General features: G+C 40.4%; 1 protein-coding gene across 1 annotated transcript; it reads right to left on the reverse strand.

The window, feature by feature from the left end:
- Window positions 1-1,241: 1,241 nt before the first annotated feature.
- Window positions 1,242-4,636, reverse strand: irx3a (iroquois homeobox 3a). The gene is made up of 2 exons (XM_067495203.1): window positions 4,150-4,636; window positions 1,242-3,591 (listed from the first exon to the last, which is right to left on the reverse strand). The coding sequence occupies exons 1-2, from the start codon at window positions 4,366-4,368 to the stop codon at window positions 2,530-2,532; spliced, it is 1,281 nt and encodes a 426-aa protein (XP_067351304.1). The 5' UTR covers window positions 4,369-4,636; the 3' UTR covers window positions 1,242-2,529.
- Between the last annotated feature and the right edge of the window lie 8,820 nt (window positions 4,637-13,456).

Raw genomic sequence — 13,456 nt, forward strand, 5'->3', positions numbered from 1 at the left:
TAATCCCTATCTAAACAAAAATCACGAAAATCTTGATGCCGCTTTCAAGGTTTACGCAGTCTTGTAAACTATCATTTAAGTTATGATTGGCAGGCCTAAATTATGAGTTTTTGGTTTAATATATTTATTTGTTTTAGTATATTTAATATTTCACTTTTTGGCCGGTGTAAAAAGATTGTAATTGATGTATTTGATATATGTTGACAGTTTTTCCTTTAGTTTGCCTTTTGGTAAATATTTCAATTACGAATGTAACAAATGGTTTGTTGCTTGTGACCTGAACGGAAAACGCCTATTTCTATTTAATGAAATATTTTTACATATTACTTGCTTTTAAAAAATAGTCGATTTGCTTTTCAAAGTATTAGAAATAAGTCCTCATTCGTTTCAACACATGTACTGTTCGTGCATCACAAAATCCCAACACGAAGGCCTGAAAACATGCTTAAAACAATATGACGTTGTGATAGATTTTTAAGAGTAAAATGTTATTATCGGATTTCACATCAAAATAGAATATTTTAGGAGTGGTAAAGAAAAACTGTGAGTGCACGACAGAAGTGTGTGTGTGTGTCTGAGCAGCAGAACATGGCCGTCTGGAGGTGACTGTAGAGGGAGCTCCAACACTAAGTTTACATAAACTTCCTCTGATAAGAGCTCTCACATGCAAATGATCACATTATGGGCAAACAAAATAAATGACGTTATTATTAGTTTTACAGCGACGATATATTACAATTACACCAAAGAGCAGCGTTAGTTGAGGAAAAATGTATGATATATGTGAGGAGCAATAGGGGAATTACAAATCATGATGAGATCTGGGAGTTCCACAGCAAAGCCAAAATCCATCTTTACGATCAGCTGAACCACTCTGAGCAAGTACCAACAATCCTTCAGCAGTCACTCAGCCTCTTTGCAGACCATACGTTTTGCGACGAAAATTAATGAAAGAATTATTCATTTTAATGCGACCGCTATGCCTCTATACGGCTAATCCCACAACATTAATATCCAAATGTATGCCGCAATACTGGGTAATTAGCCTTAAGTCCCCTCCGCTATAAAAGTGTGATAAATCCCTCTCGAATATTTACTTATCACTGCCACGGAGGATGGAGCCTGGGCCCCAGGCCGTCCACTAACACACACACACACACACACACAACAGCCAAAGCAGCAATGCACAATAAGAGCCACCATTAAAAGCAACTGTCAAAATACCTCAGCCAAACAAGCAATTTCTTAAAGTTGCAGCAGTTCATTTATTAGCCAAAATATAGACTTTCTTGTACAATTTGGTTCACAAGTATGTACATATTCTTAACTTTATATACAAAACATTTGAACATCAAATCCTCACAGAACTTACAAAAAGAAAAGAAAAACTCACAGACTACAGGTTCATACATTATTACATTAGCAGTTTTACACAGGACATGCTTACAATGTAAGTATACAGAGATGTATTATTCTTATTTTACATTCCATATTCAAATTAAAATTAAAAGAACAAAAAGCAGGGTAGGTGAGGGGCTGTGGAGAGGGGAGAGCCGAAATAACGATTGCAGCGTCTAGTTGATTCTGAGGCCTGGAATACACAGGGGCGAAAAAAAAAAACAGAAAGGAAAAAAGTGATCTAAAAACACTAATAATAACCCCACGAAGAGCTCAAACACAAAGTGATATAAAAGTGACAATTGGCTTTCAAGAACGAGCCTGTAGTGAATTAGCATTGAACTAATTTGCATGACCAAACAAGTAAGTGTAACATGGGCCCTGACGAAAAAGCACAAGCGCACACACAGGGATAAAAACATCTCTGAGAATAAAAGGTAATTTGGGTAAATTCGGCGATTAAAAAGAAAAAGAAAACGTGATATGGCGTTAGAAAGAAAACTCCCAAATGTCATTAACTGACAGTCTCACTGTCTTTGAACTGTTTGGAAAGATGTTTTCACATTTTTCCCTCTGCATCCAAGGCACTAAGATCTCTCTGTGAACACTGTGGCAATAAAAATTAAAACGTATCATAGAGCTCGTCCTGGTGTTTGACTAAATTGTGTTTTCAAAACATGTTGGTTTAATAGATTGAGGGCTTTGTGTAAACCATGAAATACAAATCCACAGGCCTTAATGTCACATGGATGTAGAAAAACAAATAAAGGAAAGGGCTGGGACACAATACCAGAATCAATTTCACCCAATTCGTCATTTTCCTAACTGCTGTCTGATGAGGTTTCCATAACACTCACGGACGTGTTTCAAAGCAGTCACACACACACACACACACACACACTCACACACACACACACACACACACACACACACACACACACACACACACACACACACACACACACACACACACTGTAATCTGTAAGATATAACACTGTTCATCTGTGTGGCCTAGAGAAAAAAAATCCATGAAGAGGCAAAGGAGGTTTAAAAATAATAAAATGAATGACGGGCAATGGACTAGTGTCTTTGTTTTTTTGTCTTTCTTTTAGTAATTTATACATGCGCGTCTCATGGTCGGGGACATGTACCTGTGACTGGAGTCTCTGAACTATGACTCTTGTCCTCCGTTTGCCTGCTGCTGTAGAGGGCCAGGCCGGTGGCAGTGGCCTGGTTTGCCAGTCCCAGATAGTGATTTGAGTTCAGTAAAGCCAGCTGGTGTGCTGAGAAGGCTCGGTTTGTCCAGTTCTGGATTTTCCCAACAGGACAAGAAGAGATGAGTCTGTGAGGGGCGATTATGGTCTGGGCAGCCGGCCCTGCGGAGTTGCTGCCGTTCATTTGTGGCGATTTGCGCGGATTGTCAGGGGCCGTGGCTGTCTCTGCCAAAGACCAGATCTTTGGCTTTTGGGCTGGCGCGGGATTGTTTTCTGAGGGTGGTGAGCTAACCGACACCGGGTTCAGTTTGAGCTGTTCACCGTTTGGTTGGGACGCCTTGATGTCCATAGAAGAGTGGTGATGGTGGTGGTGGTGGCTGTGGAAGTGCTCTGCTCCTCTCACCACCTCTTTGCCATCTTTCCCCACAGCCTTTAGAAATCTCTGGTCGGGCCCTTGTAAATCCTCATAACCATCAGAAACCTCAGAGTCACTCCTCACATCTAGTTTTATATCTGAATGCAGGTCGTCCTGGTCGTCCAAGTCGTCCTTGTTCTCAATATTTTCCGTGTCGATGTTCTCCAAGTCGATCTCCTCCTCGTCCTCCCTCTTGTCCCCCTCCTCCCCCTCGTGATCGCTGTTGTAAACATTTCCTTCTTCGTCGGTGCGGTTCCGGGGAGCCCAGGTCATCTTGTTCTCCTTCTTTAGCCTCCTCCTGGCGTTGGCAAACCAGGTGGACACCTGGGTGAGGGTCATTTTGGTGATGATGGCCAGCATGATCTTTTCGCCCTTGGTTGGGTAGGGGTTCTTGCGGTGTTCGCTGAGCCAGGCCTTCAGGGTGCTGGTGCTCTCCCTGGTGGCGTTTTTGGGTCTGGACGGGTCACCGAACTGATATTGGCCATATGGATAAAAAGCAGGGTGAGGGTGGGCGAACCCTGGGTGCTGGACGCCGGGAGTGTCTTTCAGTTCATATTGAGCATTCTGCAAAGACAAAGAATCGGAAGAGGACTTAATACAGTGACAGCGTTAATACGGGTTTTGTCACATTAAACACAATCGTACCGCGCACGAGAGGTGGATTTAAAGTAATAAAACAGCACCGAGGTCGTCAAAAAAGCGGTGAATGTATTTTTTTCCCACAACTTCAGTCGCTATGAAACTTTACAACTGAAATACCTAATAATAATAAAAAGAAAACAATCTGCAATTTAAAATAAATTTCAATAAGAACACATGTCAGGGTTTTTATCCGCTTCCCTGTTACCTGTAAACTTCCCACCTCACATTGCATCCTTTTTAATAACCAATTCGCTCAGTTCCTGGAAATGTAAACTCTAACAATGAGACGCTAACGCACGACGTGTTATTGTGTTACTTTTTAACCACTTTCACCTCAAATTCACACAAGACTCAACCCCAAAGTTCAGCACGGCGCTTTAAAGGCTCCCACCTAAGAAGTTCCAAAGAATCTCTCCGCACAGCCCCGACACGTCGTGTATTTTATTTTACGGAACAACTTCAAAGTTATGAGTGACTCACCAATTGATTGAAAATGGATATATCGTTTGAGTAGGGGAGAAACGCTCCATAGCCCTGCGCTGCTGCGGCGAACGGCGATCCATACATAGTGGAGAGGACGTTGGAGAGTGCGCCGGACGGACTGAGCTCTGTCCCGGCCCGGGCATTGCTCGCGATCCCCTGGCGCTCTGGCGGGTATATCGGTCGGATGTACTGATATCCCAGCTGAGGGAAAGACATGGTGGTAGGAAAAGGGGGGAAAAGTCTGCTGCGATCACACAAAGCAAGGGTATTGCCTCGATATCCACTTTTACAGTGTGAGCATGTGAGCAACAAAAGGTGCAAGCAAGGGAAGTCTATATTTCCTCGGGAACAGCCAGTGTAAACGATCCGGTTGCGCCCCTTATTTCTTCCTCTTCTTCTTCTTTCCACCCTCACTTCCCTATTGATCTGGATGGACTAAGGTCAGGTCCTTACAGATTGCTTTAGATTATTGGGACTCCCTTGCTCAGATTGACATTTCTAGTCGTTTAGAAGCCCCTCCTATTTCTCAGATCTCACCCCTCTCATACACACCACACACCAAACAGCTCTCTCTCTTTCTCCTTCTCTCCTTCTTACCCTTCCTCTCTCGACCTCCCTCCCTCTCTCTCTCTGATAAGTGCACTGACGTCGCGAGCTGTTATTTGAATGGGATTTCAAATCTCATTTTATGGCTCGCCAATCTATTTCATTTGTTCGCGTCTGTCCTGCCACCGTTTGTGTGTGTGTGTGTGTGTGTGTGTTAATTCGCAGATTTTGAACGGCGGTAAGCATTTTGGTGTCAGCGACTGATTAACTTTTTTTGTCTGCGGTTTCCTTTTATTTACACAAACTCAGATGAAAGTTGTCGTCGTCGAACTAAATTCGGAGAAGACACTGGTTAAAAAGTAATCGGGAAGTACAGGTTAAGTTTAAGACGACTTAAAACCAGTTTTCATCTTTTTTATAAATGGGTAGAAAAAAAGTTTGTACGTGTGTTTTTGAATTGACATCAATGTTTAAAAAACGGACAGAAAACGAAGTTAAAATATTTATTGATTATGAACGGATTTGCATGCTTCGTAATGAGCCAGGATCACAGGTTATGCCCGGTTTTTCTTCCCAGCGCAAACTGTGTTTTCTGACACTGGTTTTAAGGGGTTATTGGCTCTTGGTGGCAGGCGAATCGGGAGTCGATTCATTCTTTAATTTGAGACATCAAACGGATCCATCTAGCCACTTGGCATCAAAGAGAGAGCTGGTGATAGGCGCATTACACAGTTAATGAAGACTAAGTGTAAAGGACCTGCAGTGATAAGTAATAAACATTTTAGTGGATTAGGCTGGAAAGATGTTTATTCTGGGGAACAACTCGGATTCAAGATTCAAGAGGTATTAACAAATAAAAGCAATACGCTGAATAAATAATAATAATAATAATAATAATAATAATAATAATAATAATAATAATAATAATAATAATAATAATAATAATAATAATAATAATAATAATAATAGAGCGTAAATAGACTGTTCCCTTGAGGAAAAGCTTAGCTGGTTTTAAATAAACGCTCTTAATCCACTCAGAAATAAAACGATCATCTGGTGCATCTGCACCTTAAAAAATCATTTTGATGACGACCAGATGTTTCTTGTAAATAATACGGATTAAAACAAAACAAGAGAGTCATTATTGAAATTCCATGAATCAATATATAACTGTGTGTATAGGACAACCACAATCGTATTTCAACCCGACTTTATACCAGCATCTGTTTTGTTAATCGTTTGCAAAACAACTAAAGAGGCTGAATTGTTATTTCACTCGGATACTTGGATATAAGTATTAATGTGTTATTGACAGCGAGATCAAATCTCATCAATCTCAGTTTAGTTTTGATAATGCGACCCGCGTTTCCCAGAACTCTCAACTTGTATAAACCTTTAATCTTCTTTTGAAGCAGATAGTTATCATTGTCTGGGAGGGATAATAGCAGCTGTAATTTCTTATATAGAGCTACCCATACGGATACGCCTTGTTTCTGTAAAAGTCTGTCCTGAATCTGTGTGTGTTCTTCTCCGACATCCACCCCAACCCGGATTATGGGGTTATTAATTACAGCGGCTTGCTGGTGCCATCCGAGCGGAATGGTAATCACTACATAGCAGTCAATAGCACGCTCGCACTTACACACACACACACACACACACACACACACACGTGTGCGCACGCACACACACATAATCTTGACCTGCAAACTGAAGGGGTCCAGACAGTGAAGTTGAAGGGTGGTTAAAGATAAGTGGATGGTATTTGACATTTAGATACACACCAGTATAATAAGCGTACAGAAAAAAGTGGGGTTTAGGAATGAAAAAAATCACTTCCAAACGTCTCATTGTAGAAAGAGAAAGAAAAGACAGAGAGAGAGAGACACAGAGAGAGAGGGAGAGAGAGAGAGAGAGAGAGAGAGAGAGAGAGACAGAGAGAAAGAGACAGAGAGAGACATTAAGAGAGAGAGAGGCTGGGCCGTAGGAAACGTTGAAGTGAGAGTATAAATCTGTGAGTCCAGCGAGGTGTCTGCCTGCTGGTGTCCGCTAAGCAGCGCTCCTAGTCCGGATGGACACGTGTCTCATCCCCGGCACCACGTCGCTTATTCGCCCCTTCCCCCCTCCCCCACCACCACCCCATCCCCACTCCACCCACGCCAAGGGCTCTGTCTGATTTATTGCCTCCAATCAAAAGCACCAAGCACTAACTTAACACTTTCACACCAACCCGGGAAACTGGCGAAGCCATAAAAGCATTAAGACGCCGATCCCCTCTCTCCTAAAGAAAGATTCACAGTAAACAGTAAAGTAACCTCTGCTTCACTTCCTTACACACACACAGACACGCACACACACACACACACACACGCAAACACACACACCGGAACATTTACCATAACAAACCCCAAAATCAGAAGGCTGCAATAAACCTGGTTATTATTATTATTATTATTATTATTATTATTATTATTATTATTATTATTATTATTATTATTATTATTATTTAGGTATAGTTTACATTAGTTTTCTTAATTCTCTGTGGGAGAATGCTGGGAGCGCGCTGGAGCCAATTTAATTTGTAGGTGCTGTAGAAAGAGGGCAATCATACACGAGTGACTTGAGGGCTGTTTTGTAGAGAGCTCTTTGACGGTAATTATGCAGATGACACAATTTCACATTCTCATAAGCAAACATACACGGCCTATCGCTCAACAGTAGTTTCTTATGCAATACACAGGGCACCAGCGACACGTCGCAAATGATGAAGCGAGGCGCTGCAAAACAGGCGAGATCAAAGGCTTCAAACAGAAGCACTTCATATTACACATTTGGATCTTTTCCATAAAGCCCCGGTGACAGAAAAAAAAAACTAACACATTTCTTATCACACATGGAATCACTTTTGAGGAGGCCCTTGCTGATCAACATCGGTTAATTACGATGACGAATGTGGATTTGAAAAGAAAACGCAATTAATGACCCTTGGATGCTAGTGGTAGTTTGAAGTGTGTGTGTGTGTGTGTGTGTGTGTGTGTGCTGGAGAGAGACTCGGAAGGAGAGAGATTTGACAAACCAGCTCTCATTTTGATGAGCATTTCTTGAAAGGGGGACCTCAGTCAAAATGCATTAGCTTGCAGAGTTTGTTTAGACTCACCAGACTGTTTCCATCTTTAGTTCCAGGAGAAGAAATTATTGATGTAAAATTGATGCATTTATATTTACATTTAAAGCGTTTTCAACACAATCAAGAAAATCTGCCGTTCAGCGGATCCAGATATTTTAAATGTGCAAAAATCTATTTCACATCTGTCAAATGATGAAACCAAATGACATATGAGCATATAGGTAAAAGTCTAGTGTAATTCATAGAAGTGCTTTTTGCTATTACCCTTCTTGTTACAAAGCAATTATTCTCAGCTGTTGGGAATACACATAGCTGTTGTTGTTAATCAGAAATGTTCCTAAGTGGATTCAAACCCAAATCTGCGGGTAACCTAAAAAACTAACAACACATTCAATCTTCAAATATGCTCTTTCAAACTCATGTCCCATTAGGGTGAAATAAAGGGCCAATAAATCTTACAGTGTTTAAAGAACAGTGAAGCTTAATCCAATAAATGAATTAGTTTTTAAAATTAATTGTTCTTAGCAGCAGAAGCAAGTGTACTTTGAAAATACATTTAAAGTTTAATTTTTTTAATGTTAGGGTAATTTAAATAGTATAATTTTAATTACATTACACCAACCAACCATGCATATTAAATAGATAGCCCAACTTTGATTTGCATTAGAGGCAAAGTAACGCATTTTGGAGCCGTTCCTCCTGCTCACACCATTTGGAAACAAATTAATAGTCAATGGACTGCAACTTATTAAACTGGGTTATGACAGCGGATCCAAGTGTGAATTAATGCATTACCTTGCAAATGTTTTACATTAACTTGTTAACTTCGGGTTGTAGGGTACTACTGAATTTACACAGTGCGCCACTCAGGCTAAGTACATGGATTGAGTGAGATCCATTTTAGATTTAGGCCTTACACAGAGCTTCGGCTGAAACGCCTGCAGCTTATAGGGTTTATACAATGTATGCATGCTGCATGCACATAGGCACTATCAACCTATACACTGTATGTATAGGATTACTCGGAAATGCTAATTATTATATGAACAACTCAGATTATATATGGTCTAAAATATTGAATCCTAGGTGCTTATAGATCTGTCTACATATTATACATTGAGTCACATAGAGTTTATGCACATATTTTAGTCATTGGTAGCATTGTAGCAATACGTTATCTTTAATTTCCTTCTGTAGTTCTTCTCTAATGCCCCTGAAGCATATTGTATATTGTTCATACTTCATATATGATACTCACATATCCCTCCAAAAAATATTGCTAGGACACTAGATCATTTTGCCCTGGGAAACTGGTGGAAAACTGGTGACAAGAGTCACCACCACAGGCACAGTAAATCTAGTGCCATATTCTGGTTTAGCTCTAAGTTAAAATTGATGCATGAGTCAACATAGCACAAAGTCTATTTCCCTTCTCATTTTACTCAAAGTGCTTTAATATAGACATGGAAATCATACATTCCCATATTGTATTTGCACTGTAAGGTAACTTCAAACTGTCATTATTTAGATAACAAACATGTCTTCAGTCGTTCCATGAATCTAAATTAAATGGAACTGAAGTGGAACTTCTTTATTTACCAACACGCACTTCCGCTGGTTACTGTTGCTGCTGGGTCAAATGGTTATGACCAGTAGAAAATAATCCAGGTTTGTGTAAAACATTGTGCAGTACAATGTCATTTATGCAATTTCCCAGTGACGACCAAAGCGGCGCAGGGCATCCACAAACTACAACATTAAATCCAAACAGATACAAGCTGAATATGAAAATATTACCACTTTATATACGTTATGATTTATATTATTTACCATCATATTGTCCCTATAAGAAAAATCGAAGCTTAAATGACTGAAAAATAACCCAACGCTCATTTTTAGGGATTTTCTAAGCTTTGCAAGTGTCTTAAGCAATGCTGCATTTTAGGTGAGGTATATTTTTTGGTTTTTTTCTTTGGTTTCCTCTCTGCCCACTCACTCTCACTCCATCTGCTGCAGTTTCTCCTGTATCAGTAACACAAGGCATTGATTTTACGGTAAAGTCACTTTGTAAAGGGAATGAGTAACTCTGGGCTCCACTATCACTGTATTACACGGGTATGGCCCACGTAACAAGATGAACATTGATTCAGCATTACGGATGATCGATAATGAAATAAGTAACTTCAGGGCCAAATTAAAATGCAAGCTGGCTTGATGCTGCCAGGCTCTGTGAGAGGTGACAGCAGGAGAAAGGGAGGAAAAGGGAGGGAGACAGAAAGGCAGAGAGAAAAAGTGGGTGAGGAAGACAACAAGCTGATGGGCTAAACCGAGTTTCCTGCTTATAGTGATGATGACCATTTAATGATTTGATGTTAATAACAAACACTGATAGCTGTGGTGCCCTCTGAGTTTTTAATTAGTAAAAACAGTAAACCTATCTGATATTGTTTATTGTGAGTCTGTTTGCTCATTATCAAAAACAATTACATTCAACTTGCATTACTAGAAAATGCTGCCCTGAACGATGTATCATGTTATTCTGGTGCAGTCAAACTCAATGGTTTTGCACTACTGCAGCCAGGGATGCTTGTAATCAAATACAATTTCCCTGTCTTGAATGAAATAATTGGGAATAAAGGTTGAAAAGCCTGTCTGTAAATATTACTTAGTTTGTATCAAACAGTGTAAATCTAATGTATTGACCCAGTCTATAATTTGGCTGACCCGTTTACTTAGACATCAGGTGGAAATGTGCCAACACAGTCCACTAACAGTAAAGTGGTGACATAGAGGAATGACCGGCCGCCTCTTGGTAAGGGATATTTCTCTTTTAAAAATATATGTTTGTTTTTTCAGAGTTCATTGATCAGAAGAAAAAGCAATGTTCTTCTTGACACAGTGGAAGGGCTCCTAAAACTCTTTCATCTGGTTACTCCAGAATTTCCATCCATGTCTTACTGCTATAATATAGATTTCACAAACACAATTATACAGTTGCCCAAAGCATCCACACTTTTCAACTTTTCCCCCTTTCTCACACTTAGAGTCCATGGAACCAAACCATTATTCATCAATTCAAAAAGTGGCACGTCCTCAAGGACGTCAACTGTTGACCAAGATTATCCGACGGCAGACCTGTGGAAAACCATATTGTTTCTCTTATGAAAGTCAAAGATCAACAGCTCTCAGCTTGTCCCTTCAGGGGTCGCCACAGCAAACGTGTTCCGCACGTTGATTTGGCATGAGTTTTTATGCCGGATGCCCTTCCTGCTGCAAACCTCGTATTTTTTATTCGGGCGTTTGACCGGCACCAGGGTGGCCCTTGATGACTGGGTGGGGCCACACTTAGTTGTCTGGGATTCAAACCCGCAGCCTTCTGCATCCTAAACCCAATGCTCCACCAATGAGCCACCAGGCCCCCTTTCTCTTATGAAAGTATAAAATGTTTATTTTTGTGTGTGTGAGTGTCTTAATCCAGTGGTGGTCAGTGACACCCTTTTAAGGTCCTACAGCTAGACACTGGACCTACAGAAATATCAGTTACAACATATGCCGTACTGAGCCAGATGAAGCTGCAGCCTTTCCAGCTGTTGCTGCTGCTGGTTTGAGGCTGAAGAAGAGGCAGCTGCACCAACAAGACCAAAGCCTTCTTATCTGTGTGTTGGTCTGACCCTTGCAGGGGGTGCAGAAGATGGTAGGTGGCCCAGTTGCATGCAACCAAGAAGGCGAATCTAGATGCTAGCTCAAATGAAAGGACCATAATGGCACAGTGACTGTGAATAATCAAAAAGACACTGAAGTTGCTATTTTCTGTATTACAAGTCTGGAATACTTGACTGCGATCAGTATCAACCAAGTTGACATTGGACCGAGGCCACCACTCACATACTGTGTGCAAGTCATGATAAAAGATTAAAGTATTCAATGTTCAGACAGTATTATATTGCGGGAGTTGCTGAGAGTGTTTTAGTCATTCATTTTTAGCACATAAATCATCTATGACTCTTTACCAAGAGGTTCCACATGTTAACTTTACATTTCGAAATTTTACATATCAGTGTTGTCAAATGACTTATCATTATAACATATTAATATCAGTCCTGATCTTTGTTTCTGTTTTGGTAAAATACAATTATAAAATGTGTGTTGGTGATGGGATCCCTACAAAAATGAACAAAAGATTACAACAGGAAATAACAACAAGGCTGTTTGGAGGAGAAATAAATGGTCATGTCTCAGTTAACTGTCCATCTGTGTAATGGGTTTACCCTAACAAAATCTATCAACCCATTTGTCTCCATTTCATAATTACAGTTTCTTATTTTTTAAATTATGAGTTGCAGAATTATTGTTTTATTTTTTTCTGAGGATGCAGGTTGTGATATCAAACCAGAAAACAGTCTTTGTGGTTGAAGTTAAGCAATAATTGCAACCAAAGAGCTGTTAGGACGGCATCCCACTAAGTGAATATTAAAGAACTAGTGTCCTCTGCCAAATGATGTCTGGTGGTCCTATGATCACACAAAAGACCCCAAGCAAAACTTTTCAGCATAAATGGAAATTTTTTTTTCTCATAGCAAGTTGCTTCAATGTTTTCTCCTTGACCTTGACTGATTTTTGTTGCCTTTTACCTCACTTTTAAGTCACTAGCTGGCAGCTAAGTTGGGTTAGTGTGTCCTGGCTCTTGGATACAGAGGGGGAAAAAAAATACTTTTTACCTTCTGACCAATAAGGGGGATTAAGTAAATCAAGGGAAAATGCAAAATATATATTGTGCCCTCTCACTGGAACCTCTAGCGCTCCATTTTCATGAGTGGCATCAGGATCTACAGGGCCAGACCCTTTGATAATATGCTATGAAGGCCAGTAGGTGTGGATCTTGCTTCTATATCAGTCCTATTGAGGGGCTCAGCATGCCAGTGGACTGAAGTCAGAGGATACTTAATAAGTAAACACTTAAACCTCAGCAGGGCAGCTCTGATAAGAATTTACTCACCTAAATACTGCAGTTATTAATAAAGACGATACCAAGCAGCGAATACCTGTTAGCAAGCGATGGGTATGTGTCTTGTGTATTTGTTTGCGTGTGTGTGTGTGAGAGAGAGAGTGAGAGTACAGCTACGGACAGGTGTTATCGTGTTATCACTAGCCCATTATTTAAACACCAGTTAATAGGCCTGTGGGTGAAATAAACATTGATGACTCCGAAGCTGGTGGCACCAAACACGATGCACACATGTTACCACTGTAAACAAAGGCAGGTTGGCAAAGCTGTACCTGTTTAAACAAAAACACGGAAACAATGCCTCTGGAACATTTCAGTAGATTGGGCAAATCAGCTTTTTTTTTTTTAAGCTGCTGGTTTGGCCTGCACTTCTCTCTTTTCATTTGCATCCAACAGTCAACTGTCTATAATTTTTGGAAGCTCTGGGTGACAAGAAAAAGAGCAAACATTGGCAAATTTGTCAGTTTGTAAATGTTTGGGTGGGGGCAGATGTCTATGAGTTGGTGAACTTATTGCTTCTTTAAGTGTCCCAGAAAGAAATATATCAGCATATATCACACGGGCCACAAATGGACATCTCTGCTCATGGTTCCTAGAGGATGCATTATGGTGTTGTTGCTGACCCT

This window comes from Channa argus, chromosome 2 (assembly GCF_033026475.1).
Source record: "Channa argus isolate prfri chromosome 2, Channa argus male v1.0, whole genome shotgun sequence".
In the NCBI taxonomy this organism is placed as follows: Eukaryota; Metazoa; Chordata; class Actinopteri; order Anabantiformes; family Channidae; genus Channa; species Channa argus.